Consider the following 22,742-nt stretch of genomic DNA (forward strand, 5'->3'; position numbering starts at 1 on the left):
AAACAACAGAATGGGAAAAACTGGAGATCTCTTCAAGAAAACTAGAGATACCAAGGGAACATTTCATGCAACGATGGGCTCGATAAAGGACAGAAATGGTATGGACCTAACAGAAGCAGAAGATATTAAGAAGAGGTGGCAAGAATACACGGAAGAACTGCACAAAAAAGATCTTCATGATCCAGATAATCATGATGGTGTGATCACTCACCTAGAGCCAGACATCCTGGAATGTGAAGTCAAGTGTGCCTTAGAAAACATCACTATGAACAATGCTAGTGGAGGTGATGGAATTCCAGTTGAGTTGTTTCAAATCCTGAAAGATGATACTGTGAAAGTGCTGCACTCAATATGCCAGCAAATTTGGAAAACTCAGCAGTGGCCACAGGACTGGAAAAGGTCACTTTTCATTCCAATCCCAAAGAAAGGCAATGCCAAAGAATGCTCAAACTACCACACAATTGCATTCATCTCACATGCTAGTAAAGTAACGCTCAAAATTCTCCAAGCCAGGCTTCAGCAGTACGTTAACTGTGAACTTCCAGATGTTCAAGCTGGTTTTAGAAAAGGCAGAGGAACCAGAGATCAAATTGCCAACATCTGCTGGATCATGGAAAAAACAAGAGAGTTCCAGAGAAACATCTATTTCTGCTTTCTTGACTATGCCAAAGCCTTTGACTGTGTGGATCACAAGAAACTGTGGAAAATTCTGAAAGAGATGGGTATACCAGACCACCTGACCTGCCTCTTAAGAAACCTGGATGCAGGTCAGGAAGCAACAGTTAGAACTGGACATGGAACAACAGACTGGTTCCAAATAGGAAAAGGAGTATGTCAAGGCTGTATATTGTCACCCTGCTTATTTAACTTATATGCAGAGTACATCAAGAGAAATGCTAGGATGGAAGAAGCACAAGCTGGAATCAAGATTGCTGGGAGAAATATCAATAACCTCCCTTATGGTAGAAAGAAGAACTAAAAAGCCTCTTGATGAAAGTGAAAGAGGAGAGTGAAAAAGTTGGCTTAAAGCTCAACATTCAGAAAACGAAGATCATGGCATCCGGTCCCATCACTTCATGGGAAATAGATGGGAAAACAGTGGAAACAGTGGCTGACTTTATTTTTGGGGGCTCCAAAATCACTGCAGATGGTGACTGCCACCATGAAATTAAAAGATGCTTACTCCTTGGAAGGAAAGTTATGACCAACCTAGACAGCGTATTAAAAAGCAGAGATATTACTTTGGCAACAAAGGTCCGTCTAGTCAAGGCTATGGTTTTTCCAGTGGTCACGTATGGATGTGAGAGTTGGACTGTGAAGAAAGCTGAGCGCCAAAGAATTGATGCTTTTGAACTGTGGTGTTGGAGAAGACTCTTGAGAGTCCCTTGGACAGCAAGGAGATCCAACCAGTCCATCCTAAAGGAGATCAGTCCTGGGTGTTCATTGGAAGGACTGATGCTGAAGCTGAAACTCCAATACTCTGGCCACCTCATGCGAAGAGCTGACTCATTTGAAAAGACCCTGATGCTGGGAAAGATTGAGAGCAGGAGGAGAAGGGCACGACATAGGATAAGATGGTTAGATGGCATCAGCAACTTGATGGACATGGGTTTGGGTGGACTCTGGGAGTTGGTGATGACAGAGAGGCCTGGCGTGCTGCGGTTCATGGGGTTGCACAGAGTCGGACACAACTGAGCGACTGAACTGAACTAATATATATCAACAACACTTCTAAACTGATAAGGAATAGTGGATAGGCATTCAAAGATACAAATGATGGCTAGAAATTCAGAGATATTTCTAGGAGCTACCCTTTTAAATCTCCTGAAGAGTATCAATATCTCCAAACAGCAGGAGGTAAATTCCAGAGGCAAGGTGTCTTACATCATTTCTGAGGCAGCCTAACCTGTTCTACCCTAACTCTGTCCGCCTCACCAGATCCAAAAAGCACATAAACAGGGAAGGCATTTTATACCCTTCCCTAAACCTTACTGAGGATGTCTTGGCGGGAGACAGTTTCGCTCTAACCCACAAATGGGGCCTGGGCTTTCTCCAATCATCCTCCCTATCTAACAAAGAAAGACAGCAGAAATTTCCTCGATTAAAACCATAAGGCTGAATTCCCCCAGGAACAAGAATGGAATTTTCTTGTTGCTGATTACCACAGGGACTCCAAATATCTGTGCAGGCAGGGGCTAAGTGGCTGGGAATAAACAGACAAGTCCAACACAAAATCATGAGACATCAAGAAAACCAGGTTAAAAACATTATCATGTAGCTTGTAAAAGAAAAAAAAAAGGCAATCACAACTGTGCTTGAGTGACTTTCCCCCTATAATATCCACAATTTGAAAAATGTGATTACAATACCTTTAAAGTTAAGAAATATGTTTTATATATTGCTAATGTAAATTCATTGCTGAAACTAACCAAATCACTCTCCAAAATAAGTAATTCCAGGAAATGTTCTCTATCATGTAGCATTCTTAGATAAAAGACACACACACCACATCTGAGTTATAAACAACTTATACCAACCTGGCTGTCCCGTGTTGGGAATCCATGATAACCTGGGGTCAGAGGCTCGTTCTGAGACAAAGAAAAGAAAAGAAAACCGTAAGACAAAAGTGTTAAGAGTCATCAGAAGCACCCAAAATGACCAGACATACCTTCCCGCAGTAGTTCTTGAGGTGCCACTGCTCTACTCCACTCTACCTACATACATCTCTAAGTTCAGCATGCAGGATAGCAGAAGAACCAAAACCAAACGAAAAACAGTATTTGCTTAGGAGCACTGTCCACGAAGCACTGTGTTCCTCCTCGACCAGCGAAATGCTTGCTTCTCAGTGCCTCTCCAACAGAGCACTCCAGGGGTTTGGGGCAGATCAATTCCTAACTTCACACTATGGGACTCCAGCATGTCTGGCCCTGAACTCTAAAAGCCAGTAGCACTCCCAAACACTGGACAACGAAAAACCTTCACATATTTCCACAAGCACCATCGTGGGGAAGGGGACAGCATCACCCCTACTAAGAACTGTCTCTTGACCTGGACAAGTTTTGACCCTTCCCTCTATCCGTCTGCCTTCCTTCAGTTTTGCCCCTGTTCCAGACTTCCTCTACCATCCTACATCCTATGGACTCAAGTGACTCCTAATACATATATGTGTTAAATTTATTAGGTTATTTGCACAATTTACTTTCCATATTATTTATAATTTCATCCACCTTTTTTTTAAAGGTGTATCATACTGAGTAGGTCTTCCCAGGTGGCATCAGTGGTAAAGAACCCACCTGCCAATGCAGGAAACATAAAACACACGGGTTCAGTTCCTCAGTCAGCAAGAACCCCTCGAGGAGGGAATGGCAACTCACTCCAGTATTCTTGCCTGGAGAAGCCCATGGACAGAGGAGCCTGGCGGATTACAGTCCATGGGATTGCACAGAGTTGTACACAACCGAAGTGACTTAGCACACACACAGCCACGTCATACCGAGTGTCTGATCTTCACATTAACCATTAAATCAAGATTCTTGAGGGCCAGAATGGTAACCAACAGAAGCTATGCAAACCCTGATTAAGTATAAGGTCATACAGTATGAGCACTCACTAATGGCTTCCTTGACGCATTTAGTCATTCAGTTTACATACATTCAATATCTTGTATTTTGAAAGGACTGTTTAGATGACTGACAGAGTAGGCAAGATGCATAAAACACGACCCTTGCCTCCAAGGGAACCTTAAAACGGGAGGAGACACACACGCACATAAAGATGTAAGTGAGAAAACAGTGTCTCCGTCGTTTTTTCAAGGTGCTCGATACAGCTGCCTCAAAGATATGCATCCTCTTCTTCAGTTCATTTGTATTTCCACTCCTACTAGCAGAAGGTAAGTTAAGAAGAATTTTCACGGACAGGACCTTCTTTTATGATGAGATAGTGAACTTTCCATCTAATGGTACATCTGCTTTGATTTTATCTACATCTTTGATCATCAAAAATACACACTCCTTTCAAAAACATGAAAGCAAGGTGTCAACTTAAGCTCCCTGCATAGACCCCATGTCTTATTCATCATGATTTCCCCACAGTCAAGTACAGTGTCTAACACACGCTGGACATTCAAAAGAATGTGTAAATAAATAAATGAGGTTCAATAATCAAAAAAAAAAATCTACTTCTGCTTCACTAACTGTGCTAAAGGCTCTGACTGTGTGGATCACAACAAACTGTGGAAAATTCTTATAAGAGAATACCAGACCACCTTACCTGCCTCCAGAGACATGTGTATGCAGGTCAGGAAGCAACAGTTAGAACCGGACATAGAACAACAAACTGGTTCAAAACTGGGAAGGGAGTATGTCAAGGCTGTATACTGTCATTCTGCTAATTTAACTATGCAGAGTACATCATGTGAAATGCAGGGCTGGATGAAGCACAAGCTGGAATCAAGATTGCCAGAAGTATCAATAACCTCAGATATGCAGATGACACCACCCTTAGGGCAGAAAGAGAAGCAGAACTAAAGAGCCTCTTGATGAAAGTGAAAGAAGAGAGTGAAAAAGGTGGCTTAAAGCTCAACATTCAGAAAACAAATATCATGGCATCCAGTCCCATCACTTCATGGCAAATAGAGAGGGAAACAGTAACAGATATTATTTTCTTGGGCTCCAAAATCACTGCAGATAGTGACTGCAACCACAAAATTAAAAGATGCTTGCTCCTTGGAAGGAAAGTTATGACCAGCCTAGACAGCATATTAAAAAGCAGGGACATTGCTTTGCCAACAAAGGTCCATCTAGTCAAAGGTGTGTTTTTTCCAGTGGTCATGCATGGATGTGAGAGTTGGACCATAAAGAAAGCTAAATGCCAAAGAACTGATGCTTTTGAGCCATGGTGCTGGAGAAGACTCTTGATGGCATCACCAACTCAATGGACGAGTTTGACTAAGCTCTGGGAGTTGGTGATGGACAGGGAAACCTGTCATGCTGCAGTCCATGGGGTCACAAAGAGTCGGGCACAACTGAGTGACTGAACTGAACTGGACTTCAAGGACAGCAAACCAGTCAATCCTAAAGGAAATCAATTCTGAATATTCATTAGAAGGACTGATGCTGAAGCTGAAACTCCAATACTTTGGCCACCTGATGTGAAGAGCTGACTCATTAGAAAAGACCCTGACGCTAGGAAAGATTGAAGGCAGGAGGAGAAGAGGATGAGAGAGGATGAGATGGTTGGATGGCACCACTGACTCGATGGACATGACTTTGAGCAAGCTCCAGGAGATGGTGAAGAACAGGGAAACCTGGCAAGCGGCAGTCCATGGGGATCACAAAGAGTCGGACACGACTGAGCGACTAAACAAATTAAACATTCAGTTGCTGACTCATAGACAATTCAAGTTCTCTTTTTTTTATTCCTAAGTCTCTATTTTGGACACTTATAAATTGTCTTCCCAAAGAAAGTACATCAAAGATAACTGCCTTTAAAAATGATAGGTGCCAAAACAATCATGAGAAAGAATAAAGTTGAAGGGCTCACATTACAAAGCTACAGTAATCAAAACAGTGTAATACTTTTAGGAACAGACAGACAGACCAATGAGGTACAACTAAGAGTCCGGAAATGAACCCTTGCAGTTATGACCAACTGAGTTTTAAAAAGTGCGCCAAGAAAAACAACAGAAGAAAGAATAACCTTTTCAACAAATGGTGCTGGAACACCTGGATATCACGTGTTGAAGAATAAAGCTGGAACTCTGTCTTACACCATATACAAAATTAACTCAAGACAGATCCTAGACCTAAAATCATACAACACTTAAAAGAAAACAAGTGCTCGCTTCGGCAGCACATATACTAAAACTGTAATGATACAGAGAAGATTAGCATGGTCCCTGCGCAAGGATGACACGCAAATTCGTGAAGCATTCCACATTTTTTAGAAAGCTGTGGTACGTATACACAATGGAGTATTACTCAGCCATTAAAAAGAATACATTTGAATCCATTCCAATGAGGTGGATGAAACTGGAGCCGATTATACAGAGTGAAGTAAGCCAGAAAGAAAAACACCAATACAGTATACTAACGCATATATATGGAATTTAGAAAGATGGTAATGATAACTCTGTATGTGAGACAGCAAAAGAGACACAGAAGTATAGAACAGACTTTTGGACTCTGTGGAAGAGGGAGACGGAGAGGCTGGGATGATTTGGGAGAATGGCATTGAAACATGTATAATATCATGTAAGAAACGAATCGCCAGTCTAGGTTCGATGCAGGATGCTTGGGGCTGGTGCACTGGGATGACCCAGAGAGATGGTATGGGGAGACAGGTGGGAGGGGGGTTCAGGATTGGGAACTCATGTACACCCATGGCGGATTCATGTCAATGTATGGCAAAACCAATACAGTATTGTAAAGTAAAATAAAAAAATAAAATAAAATAAAAATAAACAAAACAAAGGAAATCTTCATGACTTTTGATTACATAATGGTTTCTTCAATATAACTACAAAAACACAATTGACAAAGGAAAAACAGATTAAATGAACTTCATCAAAACTTAAAACTTCAGTACTTCAAAGGACACCATCACTTCTGGGGATCTAATACACACACAGTGATTACAGTTAACAAGACTGTACGATATACTTGAACTGTGCTAAGAGAATAGGCTGTAAATGTTCTCACCACACAGACACACACAAAGATAATTATGTGACATGATGCAGGTATTAGTTACAGCTATGGTATTAATCATGTTGCAATATACAAGTGTATCAAACCAACAAGTTGTACACATTAAACTTATACATTGTTAATGCCAACTATGTCTCAATACAGCTGGGGAGGAAAAGATACCATCAAGTTAGACAACAGAATGGGAGAAAATATTTGGAAATCCTTTGTCCAACAAGGGACTTGTATTCCAGAACATAAAAGAACTCTTAGACAAATATCCAAATTTTTAAATGTGCAAAAGTTGTGAATAGGAAGTTCTCCAAAGAGGATATACAAATGACCAATAACCACATGAAAAAATACTCAACACTGTTGGTCATTAGGAAAATGCACATCAAAACCATAATGAGATAACACACCCACGAGGATGGCAACAATCAAACAGTCAGACAATAACAAGTATTATCAATGATATGGAGAAACTGGAATCTCACACATTGCTGTTGGGAATGCAAAATGGTGCATGCACTTTGGAAACAGTTCGGAAATCCCTCAAAATGTTAAAAAAAAAAAAAAAGTGACCACGTGATCCAGCAATTCCACACTAGGTGTAACCAAGAAAACTGAAAACATACATCCATAGAAAGCCTTGTACACAAATGTACACAGCAGAGTTATTTCATAATAGCGAAAAAGCAGAAATAATACAAACGTCCATCAACTGACGAATGGAGAGGCAAAGTGTGGTAAATTTATAACTGAGCATTATTTAGCAATAAAAAAGGAATGCAGTATTGGTAAAACAAAGATGAACTTTAAAATATCATGCTAAGTGAAAAAAATCAGAGACAAAAGCCACAAATTATAATTTCATTTATAGGAGATATCCAGAATGGGCAAATCCATAAAGAAAGAAGATTAGTAGTCTAGGGAGTAAAGGGAGTGACTGCTAATGGGTACTGTGTTTTACTTTTGGTGATGAAAATGTTCTGGAAGTAGTGATGATGGATTCACTACTCTGATTTTGCTGAAAACCCCAAAACACTAAACACCACTAAAAACACTTTAAAAGGGTGAGATTTATGGTCTGTGAATTATAGGTTAATAAACTTGTTATTTAAAAATAATAATAACAGGCAATGTTGGCTGGCTATTCTGACACTAAGTTTTACAAAGGAGACACCTATTGCTTTGCTGTTGTTACTTAGTTGCTCAGTCATGTCCAACTCCTTTGTGACCCCATGATTAGGCTCCTCTGTCCACGGGGATTCTCCAGGCAAGAATACTGGAGTGAGTTGCCATTTCCTTCTCCAGGGGTCTTTTCAACCCAGGAATCAAACCCACGTCTCTTGCACTGGCAAGCAAGTTCTGTAGCACTGAGTCACCTGGGAAGCCCACCTGCAGCTTGGACCAGAACAAAAACAGGGCTCCTTCCAAAACCCCCAAGAGCCTTGTTCGTTCTGGAGTCCATACATTTACTTCAACACCATTCCCTCCAGATTTTAACAATGCTGATGATAAAGATGATGATACTGAGCAATCAATCAGGCATGGTTTTAAGATGATGGGGAGAAACGGAAGAGAAAGTGGCAAAGAGAAGAAGATAATAAAACACAGATAATAGGTGGGAAAGTCAAACTTTCAACCCAGGTCTGTTGTACTCTAAAGCCCCTGTTCTTCCCATTTTATCAGATTATCTTTTTAATGATCATGCCATATTATTCCTTCACAATAAATTTCAAGACTGTCTGAGAAAGGAATTAGAGGATTAAGAAGGTCATCAAAAACACCCAAAAGCATCATTAACAAAGATTCATCACTCCCAGAGACTATCCTATATATATACTCTTTGAGTTCAACAATGCACAACACTTTATAAGGGGGAAAAAAAATCCTGCTATAAGCGAGCATTGTCAAAAACTTTAATAGCAAAGACAGATGTGCCAGAGGAAATGGACTTCCTCCTTCACCTGCTTAGCAAAGCGGTTCTCCTTTCTTCCCCATCTCTCTCTCTTAGAACTCTCCAGCCCTCAGACACGTCCTGCCTCACTGAAGGTGGCCTACACTTAATGACACAGGTTTGCTTTCTTTTTTAATTTTACTGTATATATACCTGTCCCTTCAAATGCATGAACTTTGCATGTTTTTGAATTTTATAGAAATGAATCCTATTGCATAGCAATTTCCTTTTTTTTCTCAATATTCTGAGATTTATCTCCACTTATGCATGCCACTATATTTCACTAATTGATCACTATATTCACTATTTGACCACTGCTTAGTTTTCTATCTTATGACTATGTCACAATTTATTTATCCCTCTTGCTTTCCTATTAACAGACTTAAATTGTTCCCAGTTATATTCACAAACCATGCTGCCTGTAAACATTCTTTCAGAGCTGAGGTATCACCTTCCACCCATATACTGGCAAAAATAAAAATATGACAAATTGGCAAGAAGAGTCAATAGACATCTTCACATCTAACAGTAGGAATACAAGTATATTAGGGCTACTCTTTTGGAAAGCAACTTTACAATAATTATTAAAATATTAAATACTCATACCTTTTTGTAATTTCATATCTCTGATTTCTTTATCTGCTCTAGAGAATCACCTGAACTTGTGCTCAAAGAAGCATGTTGGACCATAACAAAAAGAACAGGGATCCTTCCAAAATCTCCAAGAGCCTTGTTCATTCTGGAGTCTATACATTTACTACAACACCATTTCCTACAGACTTTAACAATGCAACTACAAAGGTTTTTTACTTCGGTGCTGTTTGCAACACTGAAAAACTAAAAAGAACCTCAATTATAGGGAAATACTGTTATCAACCATTGTCTTTTTTCAACATCATCTGTTGAACTCTGCAAGCTTTTCAAAAGGTAAAAAATCTCTATGAACTAGCTCAAGTCTAGCATGACACCAAAACAGTCGGCGTGCTGTTCCTTCAAATCACCATACAAAAGAGGTATTCCTATGGGCTTCCCTGATGGCTCAGATGGTGAAGAAGCTGCCTGCAGTGCCAGAGATCGGGACTCAGTCCCTGGGTCAGGAAGATCCCCTGGAGAAGGGAGTGACAGCAAACAAATCAGCGTGCTGCTCCTTCAAACCACAACACAAAGGAGGTATCCTGCATGGATATAAAGTCATGAAGGACTGCAGAGAGAAGATCTAGGAGGACAGACAGCGAGGTTCCAACAGTGGCTCCCTCTAGGGAGAAGAGCGAGGTCTGCGGGAGGTTGACAGGGCATTCTCTACCGGAATCATTTGAATATGCAAAATCTAACATTCATGTATTAAGAACCAAAACAGTCACTATTACCAGTGTTTCATAATGGTTTATACACACAGGTATTTTGTGCAAAAACACCTTCATATAATCTTATTTAGTCCTCACAATGCAGAAAATGGGTTTCATAACCCTCGTTTTACCGATGACAAAACCAAATTTCAGAATGATTAAGTGGTTTGCTGAAGGCCAAACAGCTAATGATAGTGGTCGAGCTGCCTTCAGATTCAGGTCTTTTATCTCTATACCTAGTACTCTATTACCTCATGACAACCTGTACAAACCAGTACTGGTCCTGGGAGAGACTGATATAATTGTCTAAAAACCTGCAGATCGGAGTTTTTTAATCAGAGTAAAAATAACTGCTGAAATGTATTATTTTTAAAATGTTTTATTTCATACCAGAGTACAGCTGACTAACAATGTTGTGTTAGTTTCAGGTATGTGGCAAAGTGATTGAGTTTTACATTAATAACAAATTTAAAGCAGAGATGAAATTACATGGAACAGATGGGATAGAAATCAGATGTGTTTAAACTCCAAAGAGGAAAGGCTTTAGCAGCTGTATTGCCATAAGCAAGAGTTATTGACCTAGTAAGACTGGAAGACTTAGAAAATGACTGCCAAGACATAGAAGCTGCCCCAAAAAAAAAACGAATATGTAAGAAATTAAATACTAACCATATGAATTTTACTACAGGTCAACAATTAAACCTGTTTAGAAGCTTCTGATTAATGAATATATGTAACTAACAAATAAAGTAATTGTGACGGATCATGCATGTACAACAGACACTGAAAGAAGTGAAGAAAAAAATTACCTGATTTTTATACTCTTCACTGGCTGCTTAGAAGCTCCCCCTGCATCTATGTTTGAAGAATCCACTTAAGCAGAAGCATCCTTCATTTATTCAGTAAAAGTGGATTTAACAACTGCTTTATGACAAGTACGGTGCTGGTATCCCTGCCCTTGAGGAGCTCTAAGTCATAATAATAACAAGATAATGTGACTGATAACACAACTAACATCTATAAAAAGAACTACAGGACTCCATAAGATCTTTTGGAAACGTGTGTACTGGAGTGGGGGTTGGGCAATGACTGGGTAATAGCCTCTAATCTCGTATCAGAGGACAGGATCTCCACACTGTCAAGAACCAAGGAATACTGAAAAGACACAGTGGATTTTAAAACCACTCCTCTAAATGCATTCTGAAAATCATCAACATCATTTCTAAATGGTTAGATACATACAAAGGGCCAATAACATATTTGCACATTCCAGATTAAAATTGCCTAGAATACTGTGCCTAGGAAGTACAATAGATCAGCTTACTTAAGCATATTTTTTAAAAGAGAGGCACTAAGAGGACTTAGTAACACTAAAGATCAAAAAAGTCTGCTTTCAGTACAGAAATACAGTAGTGATATAACATACTAGCTATAAATCCTAAGCAACGATCAATAAAACTCCGAGGAGTCTAAGGAAGACACAACTCTGCTGGCCTCCCCTGGCTTCACCCACTTAACAGGCCATGTGTTCAGCATCCAGAGATTTATCACAAGAGTATTTTTTTACTGGCTTCTATCAGTGATGAAGGTTGTCTAGGAACAGGAGCACAAAACTGAAAATGTACAAGAAAGCTACATTAAGCAATTAGGGAAAAAAAAAAATTTAACCCACCTTACGGTCTTTCTTTTGTATCTAACAAAATCAAACCTGCTTCACAAAATGGAAGAGAAAGAAAAATACTGAGTCTGGAACAAAATAAGTTCTTGCCATCAGGCAATTTGGGAAGAGGAAAGGAAAATCAAGCAAAGGAAAGTAAGAATGAAGCTGTCCTCTAGCAAACAAGCCTGGTCAATGGTACTAAGGTTTTCACTGACTTACCTACTCTCAGTTGAAAACTAATTTCATATTACCTTACATACATTTAACAATGAAAGGAAAAACTGATTTAGACCATATTGGCTAGGGAAGAAGAGCAAATCAAGTTTCGCAGGGTATTTCAATACCTTTGTTTTGCGGCCCAAGTTACTTGAAGTAGCCTATTTTTGAATGGGGACACGGAAAGGAACACCACAGGAACTGAAGAGGCAGCTAAGTTCCACATGTCATTACGTACAAAAAACAACCCTAGCAACAACCACTTCTGAGTCAGGAAGAGACTGCTTAACAAACCATACAAGGCTCAAGGTACCCAAAGATAAGAGGACTAACCTGGTAGTATCTAACAACACAGTCCCAATAGAAAGCGCAATGGGTAACTGGCAAACTAAACTTTCACACTACTATATGCTGTGCTGTGCTTAGTCGCTCAGTCATGTCTGACTCTTTGCAACCCCATGGACTGTAGCCGCCAGACTCCTCTGCCTATGGTGATTCTCCAGGCAAGAGTACTGGAGTGTGTTGCCATTTCCTTCTCCAGGGGATCTTCCCAACCTAGGGATCAAACCCAGCTCTCCCGCACTGCCGGAGGATTCTTTACCATCTGAGCTACCAGGGAAGCCCATAATAAAACAAAACGTAAAGAAATTAATCCCACCTCCCCAACAAGAAAACTGACAGCCAATACCTCTTTGTTACATTCACCACTTCCACCCCAAATATCCCTTTTTTTTTAAGACCAGTTCATTCTGGGGGTGCTTTATCTCAGCCCTGGGGCTCGTTGCTATTAAAATTTTTATAATATTAATTTAATATTAACTTAATGTTAAATTAACTTTATATTAATGATATATTATCATCTATTAATCACATTACAGTATATCTGTTATATCTATTATTCCTTAGAGTTCACTCTACTCCTTACAAGCTAATCCCTTATTACTTTGATCTGCTGTTACAGTAAATAATTCTTTATGTTAAATCCCTTGTTTAAATTACTTTAGTCTCTTTGTCCTGATTGGACCCAGATTGGTACAGATGAGCTGAAACAAAATGCTAATAGCCACTGATTTCACACAGGACAGACATTATGTTTCATATTTTCTATACATTATCACTCTGTATTTGCACCAAAACTCTATAATATCTCTCAACAGTAAGAAAACAGGCTTAGAAAATGAAGCAATCTGTTTATGATAATGCAAATCCAGGTTGGTCTGATACTCCAGTTCCTGCTGGTTCCCTACTATAACATTTATTTTTCTTCACAGAACCTAGCAACACTTTTTAAAGAACTAAACATCTATGTCCCGGAGAAGAATGAACAAAGCAGTTCTGGCTGCTATACTTAGAAAAGGCAGCTTCCAAGGTTGGCCTTGACTGGTGCCTGGGAACTTAGATTTCAGGAGGGTTCTATTCCCAGAATCAGTTAAGAGTGGCTCACTGTGGCTAAACTGTGCAAACCATATGGTTGATGCTGAACACTGCTTTCCTTCTGGGAGTCGAGAATCTGAGCACATGCTAGGCAGAGGGTGCCTAAGTGCACAACCCTTCCCAGCCATGCCCCAGAAAGAAAACTTCCCCCACTAAGGCTCTAATGAGCTTCCCCGGTAGACAACACTGCCACCACTGGCTGAAGCAGAGACGCACACCCTGTGTGACTCCACTGCAAGGAAAGCTGAATAGAGCCTGATTTCTTCTGCACATTACCACCATGCACCTTTAAGGGAAAAAGCGATTTTGCTTTGTATCCTCTCACTGCTATAAATCATGGCCATGAGTATGTCTACACACTGAATTCTATAAATCCTAGCAAATCACTGGAGCTGGGGTAGTCTTGGGGACCTCTTAATACAGCCTGTGACATGTCAAGTATTTTATTAAATGCAGAGGACACAAAGATGAATGGGGCCTTTGCCCTCAAGGAATTTTACAGTCTATTTAAATTTCCCTTCTTTCACTTCTCTGATCTTCACTTCTCAGTCTGTTCACCACTTAAAATAGGTTAGATACATTTCCTTGAGCTAAATCTCATTCTTGGTACTGAAATGATGCTAAATATTTAATAAGTCCATCAGGCAAAATCTGAGATACAAAGCTCTAATAAACTCGAAGGCCACACATATTTTCTTTTTACTTTCCCCCATCATATTGTGTTCCTCATTAAAAATAAATTGACAAACCCTTGTACACTGCTGGTAGGAATATAAAATGGTGCAGCTGCTACAGAAAATTGTTTGGCAGTTCCTCAAAAAGTTAAACATAGAACTACCACATGGCCCAGCAATTCCACTCTTAGGTATATTCCCCAAAGAATTAAAAACAAGTACTCATGCAAGCACTTGTAAACACTATGCAAAAGAGCTGAAAGGTAGAAATAACATAAATGTCCATCAATTAACAAATAAATTATTGTATATACATACAAAGGAATATTATTTGGCTATAAAAAGGAATAAAGTGCTCAAATATGCTATAACATGAATGAACCTTGAAAATATGATGGTATATGAAAGAAGCCAGACACAAAAGGTCATGTATTATGCAATTCCATTTATATGAAATATCAAGAATAAGCAAATTTCTAGAGGCAGAAAGCAGACTGGTGGTTTTCAGAGACTGGAAGGAAGGGAAAAGTGATTGCTTAACAGGTGTGGGGTTGTTTTGGGGGTGATAAAAATGTTTGGAACTAGAAGGGGTGGTGGCTGCACCACATGTGAATGTACTGAAGAAAACCAAACTGTTTACTCTTAAAAGGTTAATTTACATGTTATATGAATCTCATCTCAGAAAGAATTTTTGCAAAGCAATACAGTATACAATGTGGCAATAATGATGTCATTTGACTGGGTACTTGTAGCCTGAAAAAAAAATCAACAGTGACTACAATAGACATAGATTCAAAACAGTGCTGTATCTCCATATACACCCTAGAAAACTATCTGAAAACTCAAGGCGGTTCTAAGGTATGATAGAGTAGAGTATGCATGCCTGACGCAGTAGAGTATGTATAAATTTTCCTTCAAAGCCCATAGGAAATAAAATTATAACATTACTATACACTACAGTTATAACAATATTATTATAATTATGAAACAATATTATAATATTGTATATTACTTTGAATAGCATGCATGCATAAATAAAATCAATATTTTAAAGACATATGCCTATTTCATCAACATCCCTAAAAATTTATAAATTTTGGTAGGCTGGTCTTTTCAATGAAAAAACAATTTAAAGACTTATAGTCAGGGTTTCCTCATATTCAGGCATTTACAACACATATATATAACTTTTCTTTCTCTTAAGTCTAGAAGGATGTATCCCAAAATGCTTAGTGATCATAAGTCTTGGTGTTGAGGTAGGTTTACAGAGTGGTATATATATTTTTTTCTTTCCCCTATCTATATTTTCTAATTTTTCAACAATGAATACATACTATTTTCACTCAAAACCATAAAAAAAAAAATAGGCCCTTTTATCTGAACCAATAGGTTCACTGATGGTGTCTCAGATGGTGAAGACTCTGCCTGCAATGCAGGAGATCCAGGTTTGATTCTTGGGGAGGGGAAATCCCCTGGAGAAAGGAACGGCAATCCACTCTAGTATTCTTGCCTGGAGAATACCATGGACAGAGAAGCCTGGTGGGGTACAGTCCATGGGGTTACAAAGAGTCGGACATGACTGAGCAGCTAACACTTTAAAGGATTCTGTAAAAATTAAATGAGATAATACACATAAAGCCTTTAACACAGTACGCAGAATGTTATAAGTATGCAATAAACATTAGGTAAAATGGATTTTATTAGGTTTCTGTTTTTGAAAATATTCCTCAGGAAACATCTTTCATTACCTACAGCAAAAGCATTCACCTTAATCCAGGCCTGGGTCACCTGAGTCAAGCCTAAACAACTAACAGTTTCTCAGCTGGTCCAGCAGCCTTCATCCACCTCTTCCCAGTTTTCTCACCAGGGCCAGGGTTAATTCAACAAACACCACTCACAGCACTCCCATGCTAATGGCTCTCCACTGCTTACATGATCAAGTTCCAAAAACTCTAAAATCTGGTCTCACCTGTTCATTTCTTTTTTCTCCCTATTTATTCATTCCCTCAACAAACATTTACTGAGGGACATTCATGTGTCTGGTACTATGGTAGAAACAGAAAGACAAATAAGTTACCGATTCTTTTCTCGAGGAACTCGTAGTCTAGTGAGAGAGACAGGCATGTAAACCAGCACAACATGAATCATGCAATAAAATGTAAATATTAGGCCCAGAGGGAACAAGTGTACAAGGCTGACAATGGAGTGCAAAAAGCATGAAGGAATCACAAAGAAGGGACATCACAGGAGGCGAGGTCTGGATGGGTTTGAAGATCTAAACTTTACTCAAATGACTTCATACCTAAGGGTGTTCTCCCATATCAACTCAACTCAAGTAAAATCGAGCAAAGTCCTCCTTGCCTTCACAGTGCAATTCCTATCTGGCTCAGTATACTTTCAAACTGAGTCAAGACCCATTCATGATTGGTTTAAGAGGTCTCAATCATTATTATAAAATCAAAAGTTAAAGCGGCAGTTCTCAAACTGGTCTTTGAATCTCTTTTCACTCTTAAAAATTACTAGAGATCTCAGAGAACTTTTGTTTATGGGAGTTAATAAAGATTAGTATTTGCCTATTAGAAACTAGAACTGCAGTTTTAAAACTATTTGTTAATTCATTTTAAAATACCAGTAATAAACCACTATGCTAACACGAAAGCTTTTACAAAAATTAACTGTATTTTGATACAGCCACTACGGACAACAGTATGAAGATTCCTTAGAAAACTAGGAATAAACTAACATATGACCCAGCTCAGCTGGTAAAGAATCCATATGCAATGTGGGAGACCTGGGTTCGATCCCAGGTTGGGAAGATCCCCTGGAGAATCACATGGACTACAGTCCATGCGGCTGAAAGGAGTCAGACACGACTGAGCAACTTTCACTTCACTTCACGACCCAACAAACCCACTCCTGGGCATTTAAACCCTGAGGAAACCATAACTGAAAAAGACACATTTACCCCAATATTACTGCAGCACTATTTACAATAGCTAGGATATGAAAGCAACCTAGATGTCTATCAACAGATGAATGGATAAAGAAGCTGTGGTACATATATACAGTGAAATAGTACTCAGCTATGAAAAGGAACACATTTGAGTCAGTTCTAATGAGGTGGATGAACCTAGAGCCTATTATGCAGAGTGAAGTAAGTGAGAAAGAGAAAAACAAATATCGTATATTAACACATACTTATGGAATCTAGAAAAGATGGCAGCAGGGCAGCAATGGTGACACAGACAAAGAACAGACTTGCGGACACAGTTGGGGAAGGAGAGGGCAGGACAACATATACAATGTATACTGAAATATATACATTACCATATGGGAACTAGATAGCCAGCACTATGTGACAATCTACAGGGGAGGGAGGTCGGTCCAAGAGGGAGGGGACATTTGTATACCTATGTCTGACTCACGTAGATGTATGGCAGAGACCAGCACAATAGTGCAAAGCAATTAAAAATAAATTTAAGGGACAGAAACATACAAAAAAATGTGGTGAGAACAGTGCCACTGCCATACATTTTTCTGCAGATATCTCTCACAGCCAACTTAATAGAAGATGGCTAAGATACGTGCTTCTGCTTTCAATCTGTTGTGATATTTTGATGAAACTATATGAAGAAAATCTGGCCTCCTACAGATATGTGTTTGTAAAAAGTAGGAGTACTTTCACATATCTATGGATATTCTTCCTTAATATAATATCAAAACTTGCAAGGTGACAGTTCCTTGAAAGTTAGTTGCAGTGTGGCAATGCATATCAGTGAATTTTTCATAAAATCCATTGGCCTGTCCTGTATTTTGAACAATTGTTTTACCTATCATGATTATGTAACATCATGCATTGCTCATTTATAAATTACTGGTTCACTAAATTATAAAGATCTTCTCAATATTGACACATTTCATTATGTGTCATTAAGCAATGAAACTGGCTTTCCCCCCTTCTCCTTTAAGTGCAAGACTGTGGTGGTAAAAAAAAAACATAATGACTACTAACCAATACAGTTTGGGGCCGGTGCCTTGACTCACACTAGGATGACCCATCGTTGCTTACACATCAGTGCAAATGTCAACATAGTAGGAAAAGCCAAGAATATCGTAATGTTATGATGAGTTTTGACCTTGAAGACCTCCTAAAAGGTTTTGGTGCACCTTGCGGGGCAGGGGGTCGGGGCGTGGGGGAGCTGTCTATGGATCACACTTTTTAAGATGAGTATACTGGACTATAATAGAATTTTTAAACAGAAAGAATCAAGTATCTCATGTTTTAATAATCAGGGTAAGGATTATTCCATGAAACGTGTTTTGGTCACATATATACAGATAAACATCTAACTATACTAGCCTGTCATGTAAAATGGATCTCTTATCATGGGTCAAGGTCAAAATCCCATGGTCAAACAACTCTTATGTTGTGATATTCAGTTGAAACTGCTATTTCACTGAACTGAAGACTTAAAAAACAAAAACAAAATGAAAAAACCCCTCTAAATTAGCCTCAGTATAAAGGAAATATATCCCAAAAGGATAACTCTGCAGCATTTCAAAATTCCTTTCAGACAGGCTAACATGTCAATCCTTTAGCCCAAAAGGTCAATACAAACATAATAAATTGTATTTTAACTGGCATACAATAGCTATTTCAATTTCACTTTTATAATCATTTCATCACTCACATTACTATTCAACATGATTCAGCTCTGTTGCTATTAGCTGAGTGACTTAGGGCAAATTACTCAACCTTGCTGATTTATTGTACCTGTAGAGATGTTAAGATTTGGCATAACATAAACAAAGCGCCGTGCCACCTTCTAGAGAAAAGCTGCTACAACAATTTTATTATCTACTTTGAGTTCAGAATCCTCCCTCACCTACGGCTAAGTGACAACAGGCCTGTCTGTTTCCTACTCTCGCTGTTGCTTCCGATGCCTACTGTCTACAACTAATGATCCTCTGACCTAAACTCTCTCCCAGCTACTTCTGGTGTCCCCAGTGCAAGTCCGCAAACTTCCTCTCATCCTATAAATTTCCTGGTCAGAAAGAAGATAAGCTTATTACAATTCAAAGAGCTTCTGATAAATGCCATGTCAATGCTTTCTTGGAACTAGCCTAGAAGACTTCAAATGAAATCATCTGAATTTGTGGTGGGCTGGTCTTTTTTTTTAACAGCAATTTTTTTAAAAGAACACACAAACTTAAATTCCTAAAACATATAGTGAACTACTATGAATTCATGAAAGGGCTGTCTCTATCAGATCTCATCACACCTTAATTCTTGAACAAGCTCCACTCCATTATTTCATGGTCTACGTGTTACTTTCATGATCAGTTGAGAACACTGAGATTCAGAGAGGTTGAATGACTAGGTCAAGGCCAAACAGCTAATAAGAGGCACAATTATAACTCTATTCTTTCCATTACTCGGTGACTTAGTCCAGAAAAGCGTTTATTTCCAGGCTAGGCAACAGGGAAGGGAAGTACAAGTTCAAACTGTCTTAGCCTGACTGTTTCTCTTCTACCAATGAGAGTAACAGAGATAATCCAATCTTTTTTTTGGGGGGGGGAGGGGACTTCCCAGGTGGCGCAGTGGTAAATAATCTACCTGCCAATGCAGGAGATACAAGAGAAGAAGATCCCTTAAAGTAGGAAATGGTAAACCATTCCAGTATTCTTGCCTGGAAAATTCCATCAACAGATGAGCCTGGTGGGCAACAGTCCATGGGGTGACAAAGGAAAATATGACTGAGAAGAAGCATGAGCACAATCTGCCTTTTAACGTGAAGTTATCACCCAGTTACCCTTATTGGTAGAAGAAAACCAGTGTTTCTTAAATTTTAACATTCATACAGGTCACTGCAGGGCATCCTGCTAAAAATGCAGATTCTGATTCAGCGGGTTTGGTAGGGTACCTGAGACTCTGCATTTCTGGTAAGATCTCAGGAAATGATGACAGACCTAATGCTGGGGCCTTACTCAAAGCAGATTAAATGCAGTGGCTCTCAAACCTGGCTGCTCATCACAATCATCTGGGAATCACTGAACAATCACAGATTCCCAAGGCCCTCCCTCCTGGATGTTCAGTGGTGTCTGAAATCATCTACTTCATAATTTTGTAATTCAAAGAAATGTATAATTATTAATGACAACGCCAGAGCAAGCACTGATTGAGCATATACTAAACGTTTAAGTGGTTTTCGTATTAGTTTACTTACCCTCAGCACCACACTGTAAGGTTGGTATTCACAGCACTACCATCCCTGTTTTAGACATAAGGAAACCAAAGCACCACAAGACTGTCCAAGGTCAGTCACTGAGCAGGAGGACAGGGTGCAGACCTAAGCCCATCTGGCTCCTCAATCTGTGCCCTCAGACACACCACAGAACACTCTTCTTCCTCATATGCTTTCATCAATCATGCAGCCACTGTCAAACTATATAATCTAAGAGCTCTTGATCTGAAAATGAAAATGCCTTCAGAAACTAAACCTATGACTTTAAATATCCTTAACTGGGACAAAAGCTCATCATTTGAACACAGATTTGATTTTTTTTACAACCCCAAATCAGGAAAAGCCAATTCAAAGAAAGCCAGTGTCTGATCAAGCTAGGTATTCTTTTTAAATAAAAAATGCGGTGTCAGGTATTAAAAATGTTTTCCTCATCACTCATCTCTGAAGCTGATTCCAAAGGAGAGTTCTTTATGTTTTGCGCAGTGGTTATATCACCACAGTCAAAGTGGCTAATTTGAAGGACAATATTCACCTGGATGCACAGATTCGGTTGTATTTGTTTTTTAGAATATTTGGCCCCTCAGACATTCCAAAAGAAACACATTTGCCCTTCAGCATCAGTCCAGACACGCACGCGTTATGTTCAGAACGACTGTCCTGAAGCACGCAGTTTTCTGCTGCAAAAGCAACGCTTTGATTTTCTTTCAGATTTTTAAAAAATAAAAACTGTGCTTTATTTATACACATCCATTTGTAGAAAAATAAATACAACAATCAAGCATTAATAATGAAGCACTGAACTGCATGCAGTACTATAAAAGGCACCCTCCAAAGGCAACTATAGATCCAAATAGGTGCACAAATACCCTCACACACAAGGGATAAAGGCACACACAGATACTACAGGGAACAGAACTCTAGAAAGGTATTCTATTTCTACATCTAGATTAGCTCCTTTGTTAAATGACTATATCCTTTCAACAAAGAAAATATTCTGCAAATTCAGAATGATTTACAGATTTTTAAAAAGCAGGCATTAACGCAGATCAGCACGATTCCACACAACCAACCTCTCTGCTTGAACTGGACTCCCCACACCTTAGTGAAGCCACAATTCCCTTGCACAAACTCCCATCCACCACCCCCCACGCACACCCAACTCCCCACCAACCTCACAGGGGTTCCTGGGCTGGTCCATGGAATCTGATGACATCACTCTCTCTTCCTTCCTGGAATTCTAAACCCTGCTGCTCTCCCCTTGCACACAGCTACCATCTCCATGGCAACCTCACCTCCTCCTGCTTCCCTATTGGCTTCATGGAGCAGGATACACAAAAAGGTTTTCCGTTCTCCCCTCACCACCCGCCCCCAAAAAATGATGCTTTCAACAGGAACCTGTGCTAAATTTAGCTACTTGGGATTCAGAGTCCTATGACTAAGAAAACACAGAGAAACGTTCTCCTTCCCACATTCCACCCTCCTCCTTCCAACCCCACCCCAAAGTGGCTGCTTCACCTCATCCTCTCTGGCCCCCAACGCAAAGCAAGTAATGGTATCTGCTCAGCATTAAAAACATCTGGACTGTCCCACATATAAGGCTGGCACAGAGAAAATTCTCACGGCCTCCTCTTCTTGCAACAAGGGGGGAAAAGAAGAGCAAAAATAAAGGTACGCATTGGTCAAAAAACCAGTTAGGACATGTCACGGACTGAGTATCAGTCTTCTGCTGTTTCCTTCCATTCCAAGCAAAGGATCCGAAACTCTGTGCCTAGAGGCAGAATTCCTAAGTCTCTAACCACTTAGAAGACCAATTCTCCCCCTATTTGCTTGATATTATTTCCTCCAGCAGAGGGAAAATAGGAGGAAGAAAAGGGGAGAGAAATGAAGTTGAAAGACTGCACACTTCAGGGACCAAACATGCTAATCCTAGAACCACAAATCCTGGGTCAAATTTTCCATCCCAGAGACTGACCTGCTATGTAAACTGAAGCAAGTTCTGACATCCCTCACGTCAAAAGAAGCTCCCACACAGGGATGTTGTAAGAATTACTGACAAAAATTAATGTAAAGTAGTTTAAGTCCCCGGGCCAAAGGGACTGAATAGAGTGTAAGCTGACATCTCAGTAGTAGTGAAATTCTTGTGGACATGAACGGAAATCAACTCTCCACAAAGGAAGAACATGCCACCTTCTAAAAAATTATCCTTTCATAATCACACATACAGCACAAAGTACACATAATTTCTTGAATCACAGAAAGCTCCCCCAAAGGTCTCCACTTCTAGTAAAATCCAGCTGATTTATGACTAGTTCTCAACTTTGGAGCTAGCCCAGCCCTTTCTTTACCTAGTCCTAACTTTAATTTTGAAACTGCCACTCACTTTCCCTAAATGACTCAATATGGACCAAGGTTTCATTTTCCAGTGCAGCTGCCCATTTCTAGGGAAATAACTTTTTCTCAGAGCCATATTTGATAGCTAAACGCTGAGTCAACCCAGTGGCCACTCATATATGACTCT

The 22,742-nt window shown here is 39.5% G+C and overlaps 1 protein-coding gene across 17 annotated transcripts in view; it reads right to left on the bottom strand.

Annotated features, from left to right (window-relative positions):
• The window catches only part of RBFOX2 (RNA binding protein, fox-1 homolog 2), a 293,314-nt gene that overhangs the window by 203,636 nt on the left and 66,936 nt on the right, over window positions 1–22,742 (bottom strand). For 15 of the 17 annotated variants that reach the window (XM_018048241.1, XM_018048244.1, XM_018048239.1 and 12 more), the window contains exon 2: window positions 2,538–2,588. In XM_018048241.1, the coding sequence (XP_017903730.1) occupies window positions 2,538–2,588 (51 nt within the window). Of the gene's footprint in view, window positions 1–2,537; window positions 2,589–21,395; window positions 21,463–22,742 lie in introns of those variants that run through there. The other 2 variants (XM_013964068.2, XM_005680611.3) reach the window with 2 other exon arrangements.

This window comes from Capra hircus, chromosome 5 (genome assembly GCF_001704415.2).
Source record: "Capra hircus breed San Clemente chromosome 5, ASM170441v1, whole genome shotgun sequence".
Classification (NCBI taxonomy): Eukaryota; Metazoa; Chordata; class Mammalia; order Artiodactyla; family Bovidae; genus Capra; species Capra hircus.